Raw genomic sequence first — 26,588 nt, 5'->3', positions numbered from 1 at the left:
TAAAGAAGAAACATAAAAAAGAACATTGGGCAGTTTTGAGTATCCAAATGTAAGGAGCATTATTCCTAACATGCGGTTAGCATGGACATGGGACCATGAACTTGGTAATAGATGACATGGCAAGCATGAGCAATATTTGCAAAAGACTTTTAGGTTTTTTTCACTGAGGGCACTAACAGTTGTCTCAAAGCACCTCCTATTCATATCTGCCAAATAAGACTCAAGTTTACTTGTGCCTGGAGACAAGTTGGTTTTTAGAACATCGATGGACAAGCAAATAGACCCAGTCCCACCACATGACCCCTGGGACTGCATGGCCAAACCACCATGTCCCTGGGTTTCATCCTAACAATGGCCAGATTCTGGTAAAACAGCTTTCTTGAAATTTGTTTTCAATGAACAAGTGGCAGATCTACTTTCTGGGCTAAATGTGAAGGGACAAAAAAATACCACGGGATGTAGGGCAGGAAGACTATGCAGAAGCACAAAAGAACTTATTCCCTGTGGCATGCTCAGTGCTCGCTACTGAAGCAAAAATGTGACTGGGCAAAGTGTTATTCCTCAACCTGGTTTCCAGGGCTTCCCTAAGGGCCCCTTACCCGTGAGTGGGTTGGGTACACACACACACACACACACACACACACACATTGTCATGAGGCTAGGAAGGCATTTCCGGAATTGATCTAAGCCTTCCTATCCTCCCCACCACCCCATCCCCATCAAGAAAGTAAAACAGACAAAACCCAACAAGAGCAAATAAATCTTCCCCCATTTACTGGCTAATGTTTGAAATGCTTTCCTTAGAGAACACTTTCATAGCTCATTATTGAAAAATCTTACACTTATGAGAGAAGACAGATCAACACTGCAATCACTCACAAGTGTGGTCTCACATGGAGGTGGGAGATGAAGGAATCATTTGCTGGCAGGAGGGTGGACAGGGTAGGAGAGAGACAAACTGTGTCATGTTCAAATGTGTTCCCTTACAGTTTGGTCAAGATGTCGCTTCACTGGCCCTTCACTGAAGACACTACACAAGTATCGGTAAAGCATGAACATTTATATTTAATTTACATTTTGACAATTTGCACATAAATAACAATGTAAACCAGTACGTAAACATAAGATAGTTGGTTGTTCTAGCAAAGTAAAAAGCCAATAACTTTGGTCAGTTTTAACTTTGATTAGAGGAAAAAAAATAAAACCACTGTTGATTGTGGGCTCAACATTCACATGTAAGAGGCCTACGAGGGGAAGTCAAATGGTAAAGAGAATCAAGAAGTCGCAAGCCACACAGGTCTTGGTAAAAATTCCCACAAATAAGAAAGCACAAAAGGGGAAAGAACAAAGGAGCAGAATAGGAAGTATTTGGTGTCAATGTCAGAGTGTGATGCTTTGGTTTACCTACAGTTAAGGACTGTGTTTGTCAAACCCTGATCCATAAAGAAATTGTCAGTTTTGCTACTTACAGGAACAGATCAGTAAGGCTCTTAGGTTTCCCTGGATTATCCTAAATTTGTTGTTCTTTCCTGCAGGTTGTCATTAGTTGCCATCAATAAAAGGCTGAATATATAAACCAGGTTGATTAGTGATGCATCAGTTATTTAGGAAGGAAGGAAATGAAGAGAGAAAAGTGAACAGTGGTAAAGGGAGTAATGGGACTATTTCTGTGACTTGGGTGTGACCAGACTCATAACGTGGCCAAACAAAAATAAAGCCATCTTAGATTGTCCTTATTGGTGAAAAATGACTCTCTCTCCTTGGTTGTTATGCAGTCCCCCGCCTTTGCACCAAGGTTTTCAGGTCTCTTCCAGTGGCGAGGGGGTGCCCAAGCTCACCAATGTGATTGTGAGGTCATGTGTGAAGCAAAATCTTAGAAAGGATTGTTTTGTGTTTTTTTTTTTTTTTTCTTTTTTGCCCTTAGGAAGCGTAGGTTCTTTTACATGGTTTGGCTCACAATTTAAGTGGTTATAAATATATTATATATACACATGGTATAGTGGTATAAATAGATTTATAAATATACATCATTCTTTGCTACACCTTGAATGCTGACATGTAATCTTTGGGCTTAGCAGAGTAAAAGACAGAATGGCACACATTCTATCTTTCTGGAGCACACTTCGTTTCTCCTCTAGAGTAGCAAATCATTAGATAAGACATCATTTCCTGCACTACTGGACACACTCAATGAGGTAATTGTTGTGAACAACTTTGCAATGCCCTTTCATCTTAAATTAACCATAAAATGTAAAAAGACAAATACTGAGGAAAATCTGAGTTTTACAGAAAAAAAATACAATTGATGTGTTGGGACTAGGAACATGCATTGCCTGCTTTTACCCTAAGACAACAAGAATACCCGTTTTTCGGTTTTTGTTTTTTAAGTGTGGCCTGAGCCTATCTACCTCAAATCCTTCCTGGTAGAGCACCATGTTTGTGCAATTTTGACATAACAAAAAACCCAGTAACAACATCCAGACTCAAGCCCCCAAACCTCAAACATACGAAACCACCTGTGCTTTGGGAACATTTTGCAGTGGTTTGAAACATGGCATTTTGTCTTCTTCACATTTTCAGATAATACACTGGGATGTAGAAGTCATGTGACCACTCTGAATGGTCACATGACTTTGGGGTGGGGTGTCCCTGCATTTTGGAGAGGGAGACGGGTCGGCAAAGCCTTGTCTCCTTTCTGGTAAATCCCTGGCTAGGGAAGAAAAAAAAAATCTGAACTACCTACGGAAGCACACAAGATTCCCTTTCTTGTTTCTTCTAAGTTATTGTTGGGTAATTCTGCACACATTCCCCCCAAGGTATACAATGCTGTTCGAATGACAGATCTTATGAATTAACACATCAACTGTCTAACTTTGGCAATACCAAACCTCGTTTTCAAACTGTTATCACAGAGGGAGGTCAACTGAAGTAATGTATTTCTCTACCAAATCTTAAGTACTTAGACGGATGTGCAGAAATTATCTACAAAGAATGGCCACAAGACAAAACTCTAACATTTATAACTCAAATTACAAGGAATTTTTCCAGTCATTGTAAACTTTTTTAATTATTGCTTTTTGAACGATAAACTGTATAATAAATTATGAAGGATTATCATTGAAAAAATAATTATGGCTAGGCAATAGTCTTAGCAATGGGAAGGCTATGCAAACATATCCACACAAATAGTCAAAATACACAGGTTCAAATATATAGATGGGGTGTAAATAAGTATATATAATATGTATATATATATTGTCTTTGCCTCATTTATGCCCTGAGATTTCCGTAACTTTGGAGTTCCTTCTTTTATTCCAGAGAGGTGAGGGGAAACCATCTGCCGTCAGGAGAGCTTTGCAGCACTGGAATTATGTACAAGCATCTGCTACAGGCACCCTGACTTGCCAAGTCATAAGTTACGAAACAAAACAAAACACTTGTTGTTTTCTGAAAATCTTAAGGATCCATTGGTTCTACTGTTTCCTGTTTGACCTTTACAGGCCCCAGAGGTAGTGGGTTGCTGTGAGCCAACTTCATGAGGGACGGGTCTGATGACTCATAAAGGCTACACCCTGAGAGGAGTCCATTCCCCATGTTTCTTTGCAAAGACACTTTCAGGCCAGTCTCTTCTTTCTCTTTCCTGACCATGGCCAGAATTTCTTTCTCCACCACAGAGGTCACATCGATGTTGTCCTCCACGTCCTCGAGCCGGTCGGCGTTGTCACTGATGTCAAACTTCTCGATTTCTTCGTTGATCCGGGTCAGGTCCTCCAAAGGAATCCCCGTGGCCGGGGCCACAGGACAGTTCCCCTTCAGGTGGACCTTGAGGCTGCAGAGATGGATGTAGCTCTTGTGGCAGTGGGCACACTTGTGGGGCCGCTCCCGGGTGTGTAGGCGCTTGTGGAGTTTCAGGTGCACAAACTGGGTGAACTTGGCAGGGCACACCTTGCACTGGTACGGCTTCTCTCCAGAGTGGAGTCGCAGGTGGGTCTTGAGATTGCTGGTGCTGCTAAATCGCTTGTGGCAAACCTACAGTGTGGGGAAGAGGGCAGAGACGGGAAGACCAGAAGATTAAGAGCTGCCAATGGGAAGGGCAAGCTCACATACCAACGCCCAGCAACCTGTGAGGCGAGAAGCCTCCCTGTGGCACCTACGGTGTGGCATTAAGCAAACAGGGAGATGTGGGCACACTGCACACCAGGAGGCGTTGACTCCCCTGCCATTTTCCACCCACTGGAAGCTGGCTGTGTCACCATCTCGGCTCATCAGCAGATGCAAGGCTATGGGCCGGTGGCAAGGCAGTATTCTGGTGTTGCTTTAAACTGCGGGCTATATGACAAAGGGTGGGCACGCCTCAGACACCTCCTACAGAGCTTAATGCTTCTACCAAGAGACACTGCCCACCTGGCATTCGTGTGGCTTCTCTCCCGTGTGTACCAGGTAGTGTTTCTGCAGGTGGGCCAGCTGAGTAAAGCCCTTGTTGCAAGTCTGGCATTTGAAAGGCCGTTCTCCGCTGTGCACTCTGAGGTGGACCTGGAAAGAAGCCACGTGGGTTAGCCGTGCTCTGCGCTGGCCAGAAGACCTCGCATGTCTGCTCAAGGACTCGGGCATTTATGATGCAAACATCTTAAGAAAACCATCAGGATAAAGCCCAACAAGCAGAGCCCCGAGGTTTTCGGAACGCTCTGTTTTGTTTGAACGAAAGGAACAAAAGTCACGGGCCAGGAGGACTCTATAAACTGATCTTCCAGCCCAAACCCCACGGTCTCATTATTCTGAGGAAAGTCAGCCGAGGAGATGTAACCAGGTCAAAGCCACACAGCCAGCGATGGCAAAAGCAAAGTAAACCACCCCCCTCCCGCCCCATGGGCTATTCCCGGGCCCGGGTCTCCAACTGTTGAAAACGCAAAGCGAGCAAAGCACAGGGGCGCGGGGGCGCAGCGGCGCAGGCGCACTAGCGGGCAGCCCGACGCCGCAAGGCCTACCTTCAGGTTGGAGAGCTGGCCGAACGTCTTGGCGCAAACGTTGCATTCATATTTAATCTTGCCGTTCTGCTTTTTAAGGGGGTAGGGCAGCGTCTTGTAGCCCGTCATATTTCTTTTGTTTTTAATGAGATTCATGGCTTCGTCACTGCCGGGGGCCGCCAGCGCCGCTGAGGTAGCTTTGGGCTGCACCACGTGCTCCGCCGAGGCGGCCGTGCCCGCCGTGGGCGACCCGCTGGTGGGGCTGCTCGCCCGGTCCTTCATGCTGGCGGCCGCCCCGGGGAGGGAGAAGGCACTGTGCGGCGCCGGGACGAGCACCTCGCGCGCGTGGTCGGGCTGCAGCGGCCTGCGGGCTCCGTCCGAGGGCAGCGAGCTGGGCAGGGAGGCCGGGCTGAGCAGGGGGTGCGGCAGGCTGCCGCCGCCCAGGAGGCTGCTGTAGACGGGGTAGAGCCGGGGGAAGAGGCCCAGGTTGCCCACGCCGCCCATGTTGCCCATGGCGCCCAGGCCGTTGCAATTCACGCCGTAGGGGGGCAGAAGGTACTTGGAGTAGTGGGCGTTGTAGGAGGGGATGAAGGCCGGGGGCAGGTGCGGGGCCGGCGCGTACCCCGGGTAGGAGCCCAAGCCTTCCGGGCCGTAGGGGGCGTTCAAGTAGGCGTACGAGTCCCGGTGTTCCGGAGGGCAGGGCGCCAGGGGCGACACCGTGTTCCCCGGGCTGCTGTGCGGGCTGCAGCTTTTGAGGCTTTGGTCGGGGCTGCTTCTCGCCGAGGGGCTCGGGGTCGTGGAGGACGGGATGGGGGAGTGAGTGATGTAGGTCGGCCTCTCCATCCCATAGGCTTTCAAAAAGTTCTCCGGCAGAGGGGCCCGGAGCGGGTAAACGACCCGAGGGTAGAAGGGCATTTCGGGGCTCCCGTTTTTTCGGAAGTCGTCCGCGTCCTTTTCTGGGGCGAGGGGGGAAATGTTGGAGCGGTAGCAGTCCTTTCCTTTGGAGGGGTTCGAGTCCAGTTTCAGGATCTCCTTCACGCTGTACTCTCTCTTTGGGACATTCTTGGGGCACAGTTCATTTTTCTCGGTGCTCGGCTGCTTTGGATGGCTCTGTGTTTGTGCTGAAATAAAGAACGGACGGTTACTCAGAAGGTTAGAGAGAACTGAAGTGAATTTCCAAAGCCGCGCTCCCCTGGAGAAAACCTGAGTGCCAGTTGGCCACAAGCGAGAGACACCTGGCTTCTCAACGCCCTTTCATTCTAGAGGGCCCCGGGCCACTTGCTTACACACATCACTCGGTTTCCTTCTCAGCAGAGTGGGGACAGTGGCAGCATCTCAAATGAAGAGCACCGTCTGGATTTTTCTGTTTCTACTAGTAAAAACCGTATGATGGCAAAGTGCTGTTCAAGCTAGAATAGGAGAGCTTCCATTAAAATGGGGGTGGAAAAATCCTGGGGTGGGGGTGTCAGAGGCTAATAAAAGTCATTCTGATGTTCACAGTATACGGAAAGGAAATCAGCACACCCTGCGAACTAGATGTGAAAGATTAAGACTCATTTCAAGTAACAAGCAGTCATCAGTTTTCGCCTCGATTCTTGTTTAATACGAATTTGATAAAACCCTGTTCAAACTGCCTGTGCCAAATAGATTAGCAATGTGGATGCCACCCTTTCCCCTCCGATTTGCTGACCGCACAGGAACTGCACCAAGGTTCTGTCTGGTCTAACCAGGCTCCCAGCAGTGCTGTCCCCTGGAATCACAAGGCGTGACCTACTCTTCTCTGCCAAACCACAACAGGCACTTCCCGAGCCAGTTCAATTACTTAGAGCACCAAAGAAAACAGGCAGCTAAGATGAAAGCATTTATTCTATATTATTACTCGGTAAATACACTACTTAGGAACAGCAGCAATGAGGACGGTTCCAGACTCTTCGGGCCATCGCCAGCCCTGCCCCTCCGAATACACTGAACAAACGATGCCTTTGGGAAAACACCAGTGAGAGCAGGGAACACCAAAAACAACCCGTTCAGCCTTCCCTGGAAATCAAAAGTAAAACTTAACGCTCCTTCACTGGAGCTCTGGTTATCAGAGGGGCGATCATTCCAACCGAACAGCTGCCCCATGAGTAGGAGTAGGTTGAAGGCATGAACCCTCCCATGTGTGCGGATGCTCTGGGAGGCAGGAGAGCTCTTGGCCTCTGCATCGTAAGAGGACAGGTTTGGGGGACCATGCGGAAGCCTCTGTAAAAGTATCATTCGTCGTCGCCTTAAAAAAAAAAAAAAAAGTTTCCGTTTGATTTCACTGAGAAAGCACTCCAGGCCTGATATCTGATAGGTCTAGAAATGAACTCTGTGGAAGTCCAGACTCTGAACTCTTCAAATCCATTCTCTGGGCTGACAGACTTGAGGGATTCGATTCCAGTGTGAGAGGCCCTCGGAGAATGTTATCTCCTGCTAGCTGTTATCAGTTACTCCAGGGTGAGCCGGCAGCCCCAGAATAAACACAGCCAGGACACTATCAGGGAAGATGCTGATGGGGACAGTGATGGAGAGCTTGTTGAGGGAGAGGGATTTCTGAAGCCACTAAACCAAAATAAATAACCCCTTATCGGGCCAATATCAGTCTTTCAGTGAGGCCCAGCAGGCAGGAAGTTCAAATTGTCACTTTTGTTTTTTAAAGCTGAAATGGTAAAGGAAGAGAGACAACGAAGTTGGAAAACTGATAGGCGAGGCATCTCACAGCCACAGGAAGGAATTTTATGGAGGTGAAAAAGAACAATTTGAAGGCACCCACGTAGGACCACATTTAAAAAAAGATGTCACCCTCCTAAGATGAACATACAGAAACCTCACCGTCCTGTTTCTGCCATTTTTATGTGGCAGATTACACCTGAGTCTCATAATGTTTCCGGTGGCTTCAATACTCTCTTGGTTCTAAAATTCAACAGATTAAAACCATAAGCAAGAAGCGGGAGTCCCATCAGTAGCACTGTCCTCGTATATTTAGTCAGGTGTTCTCACTAGGCACCCCGATAATTCAGTTATTAAACTGAAAACAGAGGGGCGCCTGGGTGGCTCAGTCGGTTGAGCGTCCGACTTCAGCGTGGGTCATGATCTCACAGTCCGTGAGTTCGAGCCCCGCGTCGGGCTCTGTGCTGACAGCTCAGAGCCTGGAGCCTGTTTCCGATTCTGTGTCTCCCTCTCTCTCTGCCCCTCCCCCGTTCATGCTCTGTCTCTCTCTGTCTCAAAAATAAATAAACGTTAAAAAAAATTTAAAAAAATAAATAAAAAAATAAACTGAAAACAGAGCTAATGATTAGGCCGAATGATAGGAAAATCAGAATTTATCATTTTCTATGCAAAATACTTATTAGCACAGGGCCTGGCCTAGAGTAAGATCACAGTAGATGTCTACCTTTATAGAAATCAATTTGTATCTTCTTCCAAAACAATATCCAGAGGGAAACGTTAGTCCCCTAAGATGTTCTAAGGTGGAAGTCATGGAGTCTATCTCTGTGAAGGTACATTTTAAAAAAATCATCCTTCAGCAGCTGAGTAATCAGTAGAGCTGGTGTCATTTCTGACTCTCCCACTCAGCAGCAGCTTGAGTTAACATGAAGAAGAAAATCAAGATCTGTTTTTGTTCTTAAATCTTAAATGGCTGTAGGCGGACGGAGTCATTTCAAGAGTGAACTGCTTCTGAAGGCTCTGAATGGCTTAATTATGCCGACTCACATTTTCGATCTATAATAAGAACCCCCAAGACTACAAGAAAGAACCTAGAAGTTCTGCAGTAGGCAAAACAAAGTCTGTTTTCAACTGAAACTGAGAAAGCAGATTAACATTTAGAAGTCTATAATTTGGTCAACTGTTTTCTAGATGGGTTGGTTAGATACATAGGAAAAAAATACCAAAAAACTTGGGAGGGGTTAAGAGTTAAATTTAATAGTTTCTACTCTTTTAGTTTTAAAAAACACCAATTTGTGATTTCTGGCTACTTATTATTATTTTTTTTTACCTCCGTTTAATTAGAATCTCTTCTCAAAATTCTCCCATTGGAACCATCACTGCCATTTAAAGTCCTCACGGAGATTTTGGCACAGACCTCTTATTGTGCTTGAAGCATGGAAACCCAACACAACTCACTTGAAGACACAATCTACCTATTAGACCTGATGAAATAGTGGAAATTTTCCTGATCAGAGGCTCAATCATCAGCTACCACACCTAGGACAACTGGTTTCACAATCTGCAGCAGGAGTCTTGGCTTAATGTGACTGGTTATTGTTCACTCTCATTCTTGACTAGGAATCCTGGACAAGGAAAGGGTATCTGAAAATGTTAAACCTCCATTTAGAAAAATTTCTGCACAGACGAAAAGGGACATTTGTGGGAACGAAAGTGTCATTTCTCGGTATACACACAAGTTGCTCTGTACACAAAGAGTTAAGCACTTGAATTTTAGATACTGTGAAAAGCCTTTCGTCGGGGAATAAAAATGCAGGGGCTTTGCAACCACACAGGGTGAAGGATGTATGTGAGAAAGCTTCTTCATGGTTGGGGCAAAGTCACTGGGGTGGGTCACTTCAAACAGAGTTACTGTTTAAGAAAAAGAAGAAGAAGAAAAAAAAAAAACCCACCAAGGTCTTTCTCTGAATCCATGAATGATTAAGATCAAGGAGTATAAGGAGACCATCAAGAAGTGACTTGCCATGCTGAGAAAGTCAAGAGTAAGCAGCACACCTTCCTCACATCCTCTCTAGTGAGAGCAGCTGCTAGAATAGAAGTTGTCTTTTACCACCAGGCCGTGGGGAGTGGCCCAAACAGCTGAATGGCTCCTGGGGTGCTCAGCACATGTGACAGACTCTTGGGAGCTCTGAAGAGACATGAGGGAAAAGAACAGACACCTTTCATCAGGACCTGATTCCCCCCTCATGCTCAGGTTGGAAGCCGTCTTGTTTCCAATGAGTCCAAGACCTTTTCCTGAAGCTCAAGGGTGCAATGATTGTGTGTGTGTGTATGGGGGGGGGGGGGCAGTTTGGGACCACGAATGCAAACCTAAAAGGTGATCCTATGAGGGAGGTTGGTAAGTTTTTACAGCCCCACCTTTTCAGAAAGCGACAAACACAGTATTGAGATCCTAGGGAGATCAAGTAAACTAGACAGTGTGGGATGAGCACCAAATAGCTACAGAATTGGCTTACACCTGAGTAGGATAGGTAATTGGTTTGTTAACAGGTCCCCAAATTAAAGTCAAAATTCAAAATTCTAATTTATGTTAACATTCATTCCAAATGTTTCAAAGGTGAAAACGTGAACTAAAGTCATTCAGCCTTCAGATGAAGCAACTGAGACCTCATTATCAATAGTTGGTATATCTGGGGAATGCTTTGTACTATTCTTGTAACTCTTCTGTAAGTTTGAAATAATATCAAAACAAATAGTTACAAATTTTCAGAATTTAGATGCCAAAACTTTAAGCCAGAAGGATTTAATGTTAAAAACTTCCTTAAAATTTAGCAGTCTAAGAACATACAACCATAATTACAACAGACTGGAGTTTTATGGCAATTCTTAAATTGTTCCTAGAGATCACTTGAGAATGACTAAAATGAGGTAGCCCTTTCCAGAGAGGTTAGGACATTAACTATAGTCAAATAAAAAAGTAAAAGCTTATAAACCTAAGGAACTGAGAATTTGTTAAAATAAAGTGATAGGGGTGCCTGGGTGGCGTAGTCAGCTGAATGTCCGGCTCAGGTCATGATCTCATAATTTGTGGGTTTGAGCCCCAAGTCAGGCTCTGTACTGACAGTGTGGAGCCTGCTTGGGGTTTTCTTCCTGCCCCTCCCCCATTTGTGCCTTTTCTCTCTCTTTCAAAATAAATAAGTAAACTTTAAAATAAATTTAAAAGGTTTAAAAAAAATTAAAAATGATAGGTGGCTTACTGTAATACGGATCAGGAGATTAGATAATTAGGATTAGGTTTCTGCCATAAGGAAGGAAGGTATGATATAAAATATTTAGAGTTATCCATTTAGAAGAATATTTTTAAAATTGTAGCTGTGAGTTTTTCCAGAGACAATCCTGGATGTTCTACATCAGACCGTGAGTTGATAACCAAATGTGCATCTCTATAATATTTCAACACACATTTTAAGCACCAACAAATCACCACAAACAAGGGCTATCCCTTAAAGACTAGGCATGTCAGCACCAATCCCTTTTATACTACTACCTGCCCCCTTTTGGAAGGATTACAATTGGATATATATTTCTTCCTCCAATTTTCTGAATTAAACACTCAAAATAGCTTTTAATAGTTTACATGGTCGAGTTTCATAATGGAGAACAGGGACTCAAAAAAAATTGTTTTCCCTTTTCCTAGTCCCTTGTTTAAGCCACCTACTTGGCCCAACAAATGAAGCCATATAATTAAACAACATGTTATTAGCTCATAGGGGCAGAACTGACATTACTGGCATTTTTTATTTTACTTTATTTTTTTGTTCTATAATCCACTTACTGAGATTCATCATTGTCAGCTCTCCGGGGTAAGGGTAGTGAAGCCTTTCTGCAAAGTCCCGACAATACCACACAAGAAGCTCCTGGTTGGCAGGGATGGGCTTAATGGTGTAGAAGTAGATGTTCATCCCGTTCTGACACGCAGCCAGATTTTGCTCCCGGGCAGAGTGCGCCGGATTCACATAGCGCATCCAGTTGCTTTTCTCCTCATTGAAGCCATCGATGAAGTGGTGAAGCTCCCCTCTGGAATAGATCTGTCCAAATGAAAAGACAGAAGTGTGAAAGAAAGTCAGCCCCAAAGCAATGGAAAGCTTCCCCGGCACCCTGAAGAACAAACACAGCAAGTACGGAGGAGTGTGCTTTCTCGTTCCCTGTGGCCCAGTTAGAAAAAAGAACGAAATCGGGTTAGCCAGAGTGGTCTTGAATCAGCGTAAGTAAGGGCAGAAACAGGTAAGGCGCACTTTGTCAGTTACCTTTTCCATTTCAGTTTTATCGTCTTTTCATGTTTGGGGAAAAACAACAGAAGAATGAAACACAACATTTCATTTAAGGAGCCGCCTCAGGCGGACCAAACCACCAGAGAGTATTACTTTTGCTACAGCCGTGAATGGCAAATGGGCGACGCTACTAACTTTAGTTCCGATTATGCTGACTTTTAATGCTTTGAGTCACTGGGTAGAAGACCAAGTCAACTGAATACGTCAAACTGAGTCTCTCAGCTTTTTCTATGGCCTCTGTACTTGCCGTTTCCTACACCCCCGCCCAAGGCTTAAACTATGCAAACATCCTCCACCCCCAAGCCTCCAAGTCCAGAAGTAACACTTGTTCATAAGAATACTTGGAACCTTGCCTTTTTGTGGAAACACTGGGTGGGGCAAAGGTGAACTTCACCTGCCATAACAAAGTGAGCACCGGGACAGAAGCCAGAATTTGACAGTCTACTGAGAAGTCACTTTTCCTCTTGATAAACATGTTCGGCCTTGCGCTTGTCTTTCAAGCCAAAGGAGAGGAGAGGGAACCCTCTTATCTGAAGGGTGGTTGGCTAAAACACCACCCACAGGGCCACAGGCACGCGTTTTTCAAAAAAGAACAGGAATAAGCCTTGTTGTTCTTTAAAGGCAACGCATAACGAAGAATTCAAAGTTTGCCCCCCAGTACCACTACTTTCTGGTTAACACACGCACTCAGGCTCCTCAGTGAAAAGGCAGAGGTAAGAAGAGGAAAAATTAAAACCTACAGTCTTGCTGAAACTACTTTAGAAACAAACTCCTTCCGCTTCCACAGAAAGCTTTTCTCTCCCTCTTTTCAAGATGGGCCATTTTTTCTTCAGTCTTAAGAAATTTCCTTATACATCTATAATCAATACCTGGTTATCTGCAACTTGTAGTCCTCGCGTAGTAGGGCACTGTTCACAGCAGAAATTTTGCTCTAACCGGACAGCAGGTTATTGCTTTGTTCCTAGTCACATACTGACTATGATAGTCTATAAATCGTTTCTGTATTTCACTCAAACGTTATCAGAAACAAAAAGGAACTCTGTCCCTTTAACACGGGCAGTAAACACCAGAATCACTTTCTTTTAAGAGTAACTTCCTGTAAATTGTGAAGGGGGAAATACATGTGGCTTCATCAAAGCAGCTTGTGAGAGCTTTTGCGGTGTGTTTTGTTAAGAGAAAATGGAACAAGGCTGGGTGAATTCTGCTATCAAGAGGGGTTTTCAAGTTTGTTTACTCTGATGTGCAAACTTCCAGGAACATGGGGTTCCATCGCTCTGCACTCTTCGCTGGGCGGAGACTGCTTTCTAAAGCTACGGGTATGAGATTCCAGTCAGCCATCCATGGACTACAATTTACTGTTATCCTCATTTAAAAGACAGAAATGTCAATGCCATGAAGTCATACACACACACACTCGAAAATAAAATAATGCATACGTCAAATGAACACTGCTCTCTCTTACCTCACTACATTGCCATATATTATCAGGAAGATTAAAAATGTGCTGACTCATAGTACAGTTACAAGAAATGTCACTCACTGGTTTCTCAACTTGAACATCCCTACTCTTCTTTGCCTGTGTAATCTGGATGGAAGTTTTTCTTTCCTTACAACAGATGTTCACATTCCTGCCAGCAAAATCAGGATGCTTTTAACAACATGTGGGGAGTTTTCTCCTACAATATCCTTTGTATGTGAAAGACTGATTTCAAATAAATCCTCCCAAGGAAAGCATTTCAGTTACTTATAGAGAACCTTTAATGAACCAGAGAATTGGGACAGAGACAGGAGGTTCTTAGGTATTTCTTGCCTTCTAAAAAAAAATGACCACACATCATTAAGTCTTATGCTGGCATGTGTTAATTCAGACCTTTGACTCCAAGAATTACACACTTCTGTGGCTCATTTCTGAGAAAATTTTATTGGCAAGAAAGGCAAAGATGCACTCACTGACATTTTGCCCATTAGAAGTCATGAAGTAAATATATTTGAAGCATGTGTAATTATTTTTTTAAAGATTTTTTAAAGTTTATTTGAGAAGGGCGCCTGGGTGGCGCAGTCGGTTAAGCGTCCGACTTCAGCCAGGTCACGATCTCGCGGTCTGTGAGTTCGAGCCCCGCATCGGGCTCTGCGCTGATGGCTCAGAGCCTGGAGCCTGCTTCCGATTCTGTGTCTCCCTCTCTCTCTCTGCCCCTCCCTTGCTCACGCTCTCTTAATAATAAATAAACATTGGGGCGCCAGGGTGGCTCAGTCGGTTAAGCCTCCGACTTCAGCTCAGGTCACGATCTCACGGTCCCTGAGTTCGAGCCCCGCGTCGGGCTCTGGGCTGATGGCTCAGAGCCTGGAGCCTCTTTCCGATTCTGTGTCTCCCTCTCTCTCGCCCCTCCCCCGTTCATGCTCTGTCTCTCTCTGTCCCAAAAATAAATAAAAACGTTGGGAAAAAAAAAAATTTAAAGTGTATTTGAGAGACAGACAGACACAATGAGAGCTCACGCTTGTGAATGAGTGGGGGAGGGGCAGGCAGAAAGAGAAGGAGAGCAAGAATCCCAAGCAGGCTCTGCACTGTCAGTGCAGAGCCCGATGTGGGGTTCAATCTCTCGAACTGTGAGATCATGACCTAAGCTGAAATCAAAAGTCAGTCCCTCAAATGGCTGAGCCACCCAGGTGCCCCAAGCATGTGTAAATATTAAATAAAAATTGTGAGCACACAATTCTTAGCATTTTCTCACGTTTGGAAAATAGCAAAATAAATTTCTAAAAACACAAAACTTCCTGAATTAAAAAAAAAATCCTGTTTCTATGGAACAGCTTCTGACTGATCCCCAAATGGAAGCCTTTTATAAAGACACTTGTCCAAAAGATACAGGCATCCTCGGTAAATACTGGCCAAAATAAGTATAATCCAGTTTTTGTTGTTATCATGCAGCTGTTTCATAAAAGAATTCAAACCATGGTTCCCCAGTAGTCAGGATCATTTTATGCAAGTATGTATAAAAAAATTACTTTTAAATTTAATAAGCATATTCTCATTTTCTAATTGAGAAAACTGAATATCCTAGAAATCTACAGGAAGATGGAGAGCAGTCCAATTTTTTTCTCTGTTCCCTTCTAATTCAGAGCCTTTTACTCAAAAATCCATCTAATTAGTTTATCTTTGAGGTCCTTTCTAATCTTGATATTCCAAAGGAAATTGTATGGGCCAGACCTTTATGCTCTCCCATGACTGTAAGCATTTCCCTGATGCTATGGGAGCAATGTGCATACAGTCACATCCAACAGTTTTACGTGTAGATGCATGACTAGTCCTAGTCATCTCCATTCCCCTAGTGGCATCTTCCACGCATCCTTCCTTAACTGCATGTATTTTCAAGCTAATTCATTTACGATTACTCTTCCATTCAATTAAAGTTAACTCAGCAAGAAATCAAGAAGGGGTGAAATCTAAGGCTTGGTGACTCATTACTACTTCCTTGCAGAGAAATGCAAATGAACCTACCCTTGAAACAAGCAGCAAACTGTTTCCTTTCATCACAAAGCTCTAATGAATTGCAAAAATTAAGATTCACATACAGTCCATATCTCCATCCCTAATCACCTACAGGCTGCTTTTCTAGAGCCACATATTTAACCAGTTTCAATCGCATTTGCTTACAATGCCCTGCGTCCACAGGGGCCCCAATGTTGTGGTGAGCCCTAGTATAGGTTGAAAAAGGAAGTGACCCAGCAATTCTAGCTCCATTTTTTTCCCTTAATTCTTAAAGAGTTTGAAACAATTTTCTCTACTTACCCGCCAAAAATATTTCCTGTTGGCGTTCTTAGGAACAGTATCATTGGTGTAGATTTCGCCTATTAGAGGTCCAAAACGTGTTCCCTTTGGTATGTATTCTTTACTCACTACTCCAATAACCTATAGGGGGTAAAATATGAGATAATTACTTCAACTGTAAAATATTCACTAACTTTTTCATTGAATTGTCAAGTGGTAGTACAATCAACAATGACAAAATTATGATATGGAGAGCAGATATTAATGGTGCCTACATAATTTTAATAACAAGCTTCATCTTAGGGGGAGGCCATCCTTCAAACTCCCGGATCGTAAGCAAATACCCAACCAAGCATGAAAATCATCTAAAGGATTATTCTCTGGTGACTGAAGGTCCTGTATTTTTATTATTACTTTTCATGCTAGAAAAACAGAGAAGATAATCATTGTTTTACCTGATTTTAGAATCAGATATTGCAGAATTAGACTGTCAAGAGTAAACTACTTCAGCCTGCTCCTAGTTTCTTATTTCTCCTTCTCCCTCAAACTATAAACATAGCATGCTTGAGGGTAATAAAATAGTTTTAACCTCAGAAACCAAAATAATGCCCTTTGGTTGTTCCACAAAGACCTAAGGAACCAGAAGCAAAACACATTATATGTTTTTTCATTCCAGATGAGGTTTTTCTTTTTTTTCATAGCTTGTAAGTTCTCCTTAATAGAAGAAAGATCTTCAAGTAACTTTGTTCTCCTCTAGCATCTTCTACTCAACAGTGGTCAAAAGTTATCCTTTGAAATGGAATTTATACCGAGGAGAGCTGTGGGTTCTAAGATCTGAGGAAATGACCTTCTCAGACTAGATGTATCACACCAGAGCCTTGCTAAAGAAACATGTTAACTATGCCAGTTCCTCCTTGATCGTAAATTTCTTTAAGGGAGTGAAAAAAATCACCAACCACGATTCAGGAAGCAATTCATCACTATTCAAAAGAATTCTGTAAGGGGTCCTCTGCAACGTTTTGCAGTTACAGTTTTGTTTTGGTTTTTATTCAGTCACTTTCCCATTTTTATTTTTTTCTTGTCCAAAACTGAATACTTTTTACTTACTGAATACCTTACTGACATGGACCAAGAGGGGAGGTAAAAGAGAATATTTATTTCCAGGTTTTATGAAGCCCGGTGGCTCCTGTGTAATTGTGTACCCGCAATGGTAGGTCCCAATATATGTATCAGTGAATGTTCACAGGGGATTCTCAGATTTTGGTTGTGATGTACGTGGGTACCTCAATAAATCTCCATCAAGAATTTAAATCTGTTTAAATGGATATGGAATAAGCACATCTACATGGTTGTAAAGTCCAATCTTTCTCGTGTACATTTCTCATCAGTCAATGATTTTTTTTTTTTTAACAATTTGGTATTCAATATACAAGCCTCAATGGAGCGTACCCAGACTGAAAAGACAGGAAAAAGAAAGAAAGAAAGAAAGAAAGAAAGAAAGAAAGAAAGAAAGAAAGAAAGAAAGAAAGAAAGAAAGAAAATTTCCTACACCTAACACAAGTTGAAACAAGGTTGTGAGCTAAAGTGTTATTTTTGGTACTTTATGAATTTCTGGCAGAGAGCTGAAAAAAGCAGATGTTCATTTCATCCTCCTCCTCTGCCTTCATTTACATCTACGTGCCCTTTCAATACAGTTCATCGTTATTGGTATTTGTTGGCAGTAAAATGACTGGGGACAGGAGTGCCTCAGAACAGTCTTGAGATAAAAATTTGTACTAAAGCTGAAGTAGACTTACTTATTCAGAGGCTCGTTATTTACATTATTGCACCTAATTAATTTGAAAAATTCATGGAATTGACTTCTATGACACGCAAATCATTTGGCATTCACATTTGAGTGATTATTCCATAATATTAAAATGACAAACAGGAAAAACAAATAATGTCATTTGTTGGTGAGCCAATAATTAGTAGTGGATATTTTCAACATATCCACTTTAAAGCAGTAATTTAAAGAAAGGTACTCAACTGGTTCATCAACTTTGTTTTAAATTATAGTCTCTTGAAGACAGTGTCTTGGGAGTCAGAGCTTGATTACCAACAAGTAGCATTATATTGAGGTCAGGTTTTTTCTTCTGAATTGCTCTTTTTTTAACCAATGAGGTCTCTTGCTTCTCATCTATCAATCTTATACTAAGAAAACACACACGGTTTTCTTATGGCCAAAAAACTCGACAGAATCATGTTTCCACAAAAGAATTTTCAGAAGACATAGCCACCCAGCACCTACTTGAGTACAAGTATAAGAAAGTCACGAGGACGCTATAAGACAGTATTTGCCATTTATAACTTTACAAATGCAATTAAGCAGGAGAGGAGAGAGGAGAACAATTAAAAAGAGGAGGGTCTGTGGAAGAAGAGAGGTCTGTGAAAGTTTTCTGATTTAAAAAAAGAGCCAAAGAGCCTTCAATATTGGATTATCTTTACAAGTGAGACAGAGCCCTATTATTTTAAGTTCCTATTATACAAGAGCTATAGAAAACATATAAACACAAAAGTGGATAAACAGAGACACAAAATCATAGAATTTCTAAGATTGGAAAGAATTGTATGGCTTATATGCCATCTATATCCATTCCCAGTCCAGCATTTTCATATGGGATAAATACCTTCATCTGAAATGTGTCTGAGACATTATTCAAAGAGGACATACAAGCTGCAATTTTAAGATTACAGTACTCGGCTAGGTAACTGTGGAGGGGCAACAGAAACCAAGGTCATTTTTAATGGGAAGTAGAAGACCTAGTCATATTCTCCCTCTGGCCCTAGAAAGATCCAGCTGTGAACCCGAGCCAACAACATTCTATCCTTGGAGCAAGCACATGATACAGAGGAACCTGGTGTGTGCCTTGGATTTCACAGTGCTAAAAAGACTAATTAAGAATGTGTTCACCTATCTCAAGAAGGAAACTTCACAGGAACTGACCAGGGTCCTAAAGAATTACTACTAGGGGCAGGCTGCTGTGTGCCTCCCGTTAACCTATCAGGGACAAGACCCTGGCCTCTACACATCCTTGCCCCTCTCTTGCCTCCGGCCAAGCTCTTCCATACCATGCATTATGTTGGGGTCCAATCCTTCCACCATTTGGGCAGATCTGTCTCTGTCAGTGGCCTCGGTTACAGGACACACCCTGATGTCTGAGGCTTCCAGACAAAAAAAAAAGGGCTTGTTTTCCATCATACAAAATGAAGATTTCACAACTTAGGATGGGGGTTGCTAAATCAAAGTCTGATATCAAGGAGAATATAAACTTGGTTTTTTTTTTTGTTTTTTTAAGCAATTCCTCCTTTAAGGAATATACAGATACACACTCATAGCAGCGTGCTTTAAGCAGAAACCTTATTCAAGTTTAAATGTGGTATGAGCATCATCACCCCAAATTACATTACGATGATTTAAATTACTAGCTATCTCTCCCCCTCCCCAGATTTGCCCCTATAAAAATGATTTCTTTGATTAAAATTCTATTTTGAAGACAAGGATATTCGGATTGAGATAACTAGAACTGTGTAGTGGACTAGGACTTCAGCTTGCAATTCACTTCATTTTTTTAAAAAGGGGGTGGAATGGATGAGAGATGTTTTTGGAAGGTTTCCTCCATAATTATCTTTGTATTAAAGGAAACATGGTACATTGTCTCACAAATAAAAGGCACTATGAAGAAGAGGGAATTGCATGTTATGGAGAGATACTTTTTACAGATGGCTTGAGTTAATAATGGACTTCAATCAAAACAGACATTCAGCGAGTCCCCATCATTGGCCTGATGTTTATCACCGCATGACTCTGGGAGGTCAGACTCAGAGCCACTGTGCCTCTTGAATACAAGCAAACTCAACACAGGCTACCGCTTCTAAAATATAAATGCTTAAATTGATCTTGCTGTATTCAAGTATTCACAAAAGATTATTTCAGGAGGACAAGGGGAAAATCCCCCTAAAAGAATAACCCATCAGTTAAAAAAAGTTCTAAAAGTTTTGAATAGTAGGTCTATATTTGGCTTTAGTTCTGGAAATAGGAAGTAAGAACAGCCTCATTAAAGGTGCAGAATGATTCTAAACCAAATCTAAAAATGAGGGTCAAGATCAGAAATATGGTTTGTATGTTTTGTTTTTAAACCCAAAGAAAAAAAAAAGGTGCTGACACATAGCACAAATTCATAATGAAAAATGGTCTTGTTAAAAAAAAATCCCCCAGTATGTCAGCACAACAGTACATAATGTAACATCTTCTGCTATTTAAATGAAAACATGTAAAGAAGGGCAAGATAAATCAGTGAGATAAAAACCCCACGTAGAAAGCTTTTTTTTTTTTTTTTCCTCTTTCCATGGCTGGTGGGACTGAAAGAACTAACTGAATAATGATAATGTAAACATTTCATCAATCCTGAAGGTTTCTGTTCTAGAACTGTCTGCAGGTATCACACCCTCAATGGCTCAATTCCCCAGGCTTCTTTCACCACCTTAAGGAAATTGTCCTCTCCCAAAGGGCAAAAAGGAAGAAAGAAACAGAAAAACAGGTACAAATTCCAGAGTGAGTGTAAGACAGTATTACATTTAAGTTGGCTTCCTGGTTGCTTTTATGATTAGGAACGGATGTGGGAAAATAGAATAGAAGGCCCTGATCTCTCATTAGGTTAGTTTTGAAAAGACCCTCTTTAGGGATACAGATACTGCATGAACATACTGAAATAGGAAGTTGTATGTTCAGACCAAAAAAAAAAAAAAAAAAAGAACACCAAAGAAGCTTAATAAAGGATTGGCTGAAAGATGTAAAGACGATAAATAAAACCACAGTGACACCAAGAGGGGCCAGTGTAGCATAATCAAGAAGCAGTGGCTGGGGAAGTCAAGAGAACTTTGCTCCTAGTCCTGGCTCACGCTTCTCACAATACATCTTAGGTAAGTGACTATCGTTCTGAACCTTGGACTAATAATCTGAGGGCATTCCTTTATTGAGCTATGATTTTAAGCAGAATGATGGAAATTGAAAAACAAGCTAAGAGCTGAACTGACGATAAGAACATTATAGAATTAAAAGCCAAAGATGAACCACAGAATAGAGGTCTTTATTTCAAAACAATGGCCAGGACAGGGCAACACAGCACAAAAATGAACCCTGAGAACGGACCAGTATTTGGTCAAATGTGATATGGGAAAAAACACACTACACCTTTTAAAACCACAGTCAAACCTTAAGTAGCCAAACAAATCCTACATTGATTCCACGGGCCACATCTTATGAGACTTTCAATGAGAAGAGGGTTACTTTCAGAAAGAGGTATAATTAAGGCTGACCTCTGGGGGTTAAATTTTTGGTATCATTCATGTACAAGTACAATTTAAATTTTGCTTTAAAAAAAATCTGCCTCCATTCTTCCAGCAAGGGGAAAAAAAAAAAAAGGTTAAGCTTTAATGAAACTCAAAGCAGAGTTGCTCTATTTAATTTTAGACAGCTGTGTCTCCCCCTCACCGAAAACACTGAACTCAGACACAAACAGGAAAGAGACAAAGTATTTCCCAAACAGGCTCCCCGACTCCTTCAAATACTGTTCCTTGGGGAAGGAGGAAAGTGATCTGACATGGCTCTAATGAATTGTCCCAGTATCAAATTATGGATTCCTACAGCAAGGAATCACTTCTTTCTGAAGACAGTGACGGAAGTGACAGTAACCTATGGGAGTAGTGGTGGTGGGAAGTCTGTTGGGGGGCTGATTCCCTCAAGTCAGCTCAGCTTATGGACTAGTAAGAACAACTAACCGCAGTAGCTGAATTCTCAAAACCAGAGGTGGTTCTGCAAGTTATTTCACAGCTAAACATCACGCCTCACTATAATCGTTATATAAAAGGGTAAACACAAATCCTTTGCTCATTCCAAGTTTGGGTTTCCAGCCCCTTTGAAACAACAAAGGGTGTACCCACTTCAGAGGCCAGTAAGGAATCGGCCTGCCAGCCCAGCAAAGGAGTTGCCGCAGATAAACACAGTGGTTAGCTCTGAAGTCATCCGGACAGAGGACACTTTTACACGAACCTCTTCTTGGTCTACACCATCACTTCAGTTCATAAACACGTCAAGGTTTTGAGAATAATTTTAGAAACCCAGCTAATAAAGCGAGCTCATTAAAAAGAATAAAGCCATCTCAGGACCAAAAGGAGACAAAAGAAACATGAAAAACTTTTTTTTTTCCCCCCTAAGAAAAAGTTTTCTCCCTCAGAAGCTACCGTACAATTGGAGGACCAGGGGTCAGGGAGTCCGGGGGTGGACAGTGGCTTTCTCCAAGGTCACTGTCAATTTCGCCCACCTCCTTCTGCAATGCAGCTTTCCCAAGATGTGTCAACTCACCAAAAGACTGAACTGTTTACTAATTAGTAGGGAGCAGCTGAGAGCTGCAGGAAATGAGGAGGACAGACTTGGGGAAAGAGAAAGCAACGAAAGAAGGGAATTAAGGGATCGATTAAGTATTGATACTTACAGATCCTCACGGATATACGAGGCCGCAAGGGCAAGTAGGGAGATTTGGCGTCAGGTGCCAATCTTCTCCAGCAACAAACCAGAGGCTTACCTCTTTGCTGTTCGTGGCATATTTGAAAAGCAGATTCCTTGGTAGAGACGCCTCTGCCTGAACTGAGGTCCCTCCGTCGGCCCCACAGTCCCAGGGGTGGTCGTTCACAATGTATGTACACTTCTCTTCAAAGTCAGCCTCTGTCCACAGAGTCATGTCTGCGTCCTCCATGTCCATTTTCATGGTCCCGGCGGTCACCCCTCGAAACCTCACAGCACTGGAGCTACACTTCGGGGCAGCCTGGAAGAGAAGGGAAAGGCCTTTAATCCCCATTGTCCTGTGGCTCCCTGTGAGAGGCTATGACTAATACAGTAGTCTGAAGACTTTAAAAGCAGATGCAAGAGTGCTTGGTACAGTTGAGTAAGAGCCAAAAAGCCGTATAAAGAAGACTGCCTTGAAGAAGCGAGGTTTTAAAATGCCACTCTTACTTAGTTTTTTGAAAAAAGAAAGACGGACTGTGGCAACCTCATGGGGGGGGGTGGAAAAAAGAAAAGAAACACCTCCAAACAATCCCTGCTTTACCTCTCACAGCAGAAAAATGCTGTGGGCGCTGGGTCCTATGTCCCAGAACGCCTGGGGTCATGGCCGCCAGACCCTCCGCGCTGTGGAAAAGCTGCCTCAGAAAAGTGTCACAAACAAGGAGAGGAAGAGGAAGGAGCTCTGTCTGCCTCTGAATGAAGCTAAAAATGGAAAGCGCGTGTGGGGCAGGAGCGGAACCCAGCCGGCCTTTTCCAAATGGGGAAGACTGAACTTTCCCACCAGCTCCCAACGCAAAACAACTTTCAAAACAACTCGCCGCCCCCCCTCCTCTGCTGCAGGGCTCCCTTTCATCCTCTCACACGGGAGACTGGAAGGGTTGCATCCTGCCAGCATCCCTGAGCTGCAGCTTTTCAGAAATGATTTGGAGCACAGGAAAAAGAGGAGGAGAAATGGGCGAAAGGGGAAAACTCCTGGCAGTTTCCTCGGACTGGTGGGCATCTCACGCCAAATTTTGAAAAAGCAAAACAACAAAGCATACAAACTCTTCAATAGCATTCCCTGGAGAGAATTCCTTCAGGAGCCCTCAGCTACAAATAGCACTTTCCATTTAAATCTGAAAGTGTACGAATTCCCAGAAGTCACTGATGTGCTTCAGTTTACTGTAACTAAAGTTATAACAAATATAGAAGCTCCGAGGACAGACACTGCTTCCATTTGTAAACTGATAAGGATATTCCCGCAAATCCCCCCCTTGCACTCAGGAAAAGTGCTTTCCAGAGAGAGAGAGGAAAAAAGGTAAACAACTTCTGGAATGTTTTCCCATATAGACAAGGCTTGATAAAAAAAAAAAAAAAAAAAAGTAGGAACGCGGGTATCATTTCCATGTAAGAACGTGTCCTCCTTAGAATGTAAACACAGCACTCGGCGGAAGTCCTTCAAGGTGGCTCTCTTCTACAGTCTTCTATTTCTTCCCTAAACATGATGCTCTTTTAAAAAGAAGTCAGATGCAAAGTTCTCTTTCCCCTGTTACGACTTAAGCAAACTTGCTTGTGTTCATTTAGTTCCCACATGGACAGTCATGATGGTAAATAAATGTTAAAATCTAGCGAAGTTTAAAAATAAAGCCAACCCGGAGGAGTTACTTTGACGGGGGTGGGCAGGAGCCACTACCGAAGTTTCAATGAATTGACAATTATGCCTAGAACTGAAGGGGTTAATGATTCATAAGGAAAAAGTCTTATAAATGTTTGACAGTTCTAAGCGCCCTAAAGCAGAAGCAGTTCTGGTTTCTACTGCGACTACGCCAACAGCAGCAGCAGCAGCAACAACAACAACAACAACAACAACAACAACAATTTCTGATCAATTTCAGGATGAAAAACAACATCAAGTTCCTTACCAAGGTCGTACCCACACGTTTTTCCAAGCAAATATCCAACATCGGAGATAAGTGTCGCTCATCTCTACACAGTCCACATTTCCTCCGCGTCCCCTGGCGGGCTGAGGACTGACGCGCACCTCGGCGATCCCTCCTTTTGTACGGCCGCCCCGGCGCCCGCGTCCCGGCTCTCTCGGCCGCGGACAGGTGCCGCGCGCTGCTCTGCCTCTCCGCAGCACTGGAGGGCTGAGTGTCACTGCAGCACTTTCAGTCTGTGTTAACCAGACCGGAGGCTCCTTTCCCCTCCCTGCAGCAGATTTCCCATTCGTCTGATTCACTCCCACCAGCTGCTGAAGGGGGGCGTGGCCATACCTGAACTCGCCGGGGCCGCGCAGAGCTCGGCCCAGGGCTTTCCCCCCGGATCGCCAGCCGCCCCGAGCTTCCTCTCTTCGCATGTGAATTTCAACATTTACTTGGAATCTTCTCACTTCCCTTTGAAAGCACTTAACCTCAACGTTCGCTCGGGCTGTATTGTATTCTAAATACTCAGCCTGCCCTCCTTCCTGCCGAGACTTTCTAAGGGGGCGCACATTCCTTAAATTAGGGGAACCTAAAAATTACCTAAAAATTTTGTAGTTCCTCGGCTCGAATCCACACTTTAACGAACGTACACCATTTACCTGAAAAGAGCATGCGAAATTATTTTTCCATGTGATGTAATAAAATGAAGCTGACTAGTCCCCCGGCTCTGGCCCGTGAAATGCACGTTTCCCCTCCAAAACTCGTCAGCTTCCATTTCTCCTGCTAACTGAAATACATCCACATTCGGCAGAACTAACTTCCCTCTTTCAACTCTTTAGTAAATAGGGAAATAGGGAAGACTTATAATCCTACAGATGAAAATTTTTTTGCCTTTGCTCTCCTCCCCAAACCCACAACCAAACTCTGAGGGGCGCGTGTAAGCAAAGTGTAGGGCATTAATCTTTTCACAGTTCAAGAGAATGTTGAACTGATCACTGCAAGTGGAGGGCAGACGGAGGCAGTAATTAGTGGGGCTCGTTCTACTCCCTGTCCGGCTTTTCCTCCAGCCCCAGTCAGTCCTCTGTTGAAGGAAGGACATCCTGTGATGATGGCATACAATGTCCTGTTTGTTTATTATTAAGAGCGTGGACCTTGCATTCCTGCTTCTCATTACAAAACAAACCAGATGCTTTACTTCCTTCAATGGTCTTGTGCCTTCAGCAAGGAATCCTCTAATTCAGAGAAACAATGATGCAAAGGGTCCATTTATAGCAAGCACCCCATTACAATTACTGTTTAGATCACTGAAACACCAGTCTCCCACTTTTCCTGCTTGCCTCATATAGGTGGTTGTTTCTGAAATCATCTCTCCTTCAACCTTAGGCTGCAATGTCTTTTCTAACATTTTAAATACACGTGTGCATACACACCCACGTCCCAACACACACACACCCACATATACACACCCAGTCCCAACTTAATGATACCAACTTAGTCACACAATGAAGTGGACATTTGAGTATTTGTTTACGGGAAGAAACAAAGCAAAACAAAAGCCCAACTCAATCATCAAAATATGTCTGTTTATCTTTAACATTTCTTTTCTCTCTTTCAGGAAACTTTTCTAGAATTTCTTTTGGGGGGGGGTGGTGGGTAGGTGGGAGGCAAAGATTATTTGCCAGGAAATGCTTTTTGTGTCTAAAGTCCTTGTACAATCTCTGTAGTACAGAACAATTACATTCCCACTAGGGGACATAAGTAACACACACTCCCTGCTTGACTGCCCGGGGACTGTTATTGCATGTTACGCCAGAGGGGACGCTAGCACCAAGAGGAAACAGGGCTTTTAATCGGCAGATGTGCTAAGGGTATAAAACTGAATGAACAATTCCTAAGAGTTCTCAGAAAGCTCTAAGATGATAATTAAACAAGAGAAATCCAGCCTTCTCGAGAGGGTTTATTAACTGATGCTGAGTCAGCGCCACAATGGACAGAAAAACAATGTAGTCATACTGAAGGCTGGCCTGCTGTTCAAGCAGTCTCGCCCGCAGATGTTAAAGAGGATTTCACTTCCCTTTCAGAGTCCAACTCTGTTCTTGGGCCACATACACCATGAAAGTGCTGGTGAGTCAACCACGGTGGAGTAAGGGAACAGGCAAAAAGTTGGATGTTTGAGGTGGGAAGAGGCGATTTGAAGCCAAATATTTACTTTAATGACTGGAAGATGCCAGTGAATCAACTCACTGTTAATTAATATCAGCCTGCACTCACCTTCAGAGGTGGTGAAATGGGCTTGAGTCTAGGGGAGGACTCAAACTTCAAATACCAGTGTGCTGC

At 43.2% G+C, this 26,588-nt stretch overlaps 1 protein-coding gene across 4 annotated transcripts; it reads right to left on the bottom strand.

The window, feature by feature from the left end:
- Positions 1-1,045: 1,045 nt before the first annotated feature.
- PRDM1 (PR/SET domain 1) lies at positions 1,046-25,150 on the bottom strand. Of its 4 annotated transcripts, none has more exons than XM_003986416.6 (7): positions 24,252-25,150; positions 22,373-22,612; positions 15,771-15,890; positions 11,488-11,740; positions 4,986-6,085; positions 4,405-4,533; positions 1,046-4,029 (listed from the first exon to the last, which is right to left on the bottom strand). In XM_003986416.6, the coding sequence occupies exons 1-7, from the start codon at positions 24,291-24,293 to the stop codon at positions 3,457-3,459; spliced, it is 2,457 nt and encodes an 818-aa protein (XP_003986465.1). In that variant the 5' UTR covers positions 24,294-25,150; the 3' UTR covers positions 1,046-3,456. The 4 variants fall into 4 exon arrangements, with proteins under 4 accessions (XP_003986465.1, XP_019686591.1, XP_044913826.1 ...); XM_019831032.3 differs by lacking the exon at positions 24,252-25,150 and adding an exon at positions 22,895-24,180; XM_045057891.1 differs by lacking the exons at positions 15,771-15,890; positions 22,373-22,612; positions 24,252-25,150 and adding an exon at positions 12,853-14,053.
- Positions 25,151-26,588: the final 1,438 nt, after the last annotated feature.

This window comes from Felis catus, chromosome B2, assembly GCF_018350175.1.
Source record: "Felis catus isolate Fca126 chromosome B2, F.catus_Fca126_mat1.0, whole genome shotgun sequence".
Classification (NCBI taxonomy): domain Eukaryota; kingdom Metazoa; phylum Chordata; class Mammalia; order Carnivora; family Felidae; genus Felis; species Felis catus.
This window is presented reverse-complemented; position numbering and strand designations above follow the sequence as displayed.

Excerpts from the sequence above, each read along its gene's own strand:
- PRDM1 (XM_003986416.6), bottom strand. The coding sequence starts at position 24,293 with ATGTTGGATATTTGCTTGGAAAAACGTGTGGGTACGACCTTG. Across the intron at positions 22,613-24,251 it reads AACGTGTGGGTACGACCTTG|GCTGCCCCGAAGTGTAGCTC; the intron begins GTAAGGAACTTG and ends CTTCTCTTCCAG. Across the intron at positions 15,891-22,372 it reads ATGCCACGAACAGCAAAGAG|GTTATTGGAGTAGTGAGTAA; the intron begins GTAAGCCTCTGG and ends TACCCCCTATAG.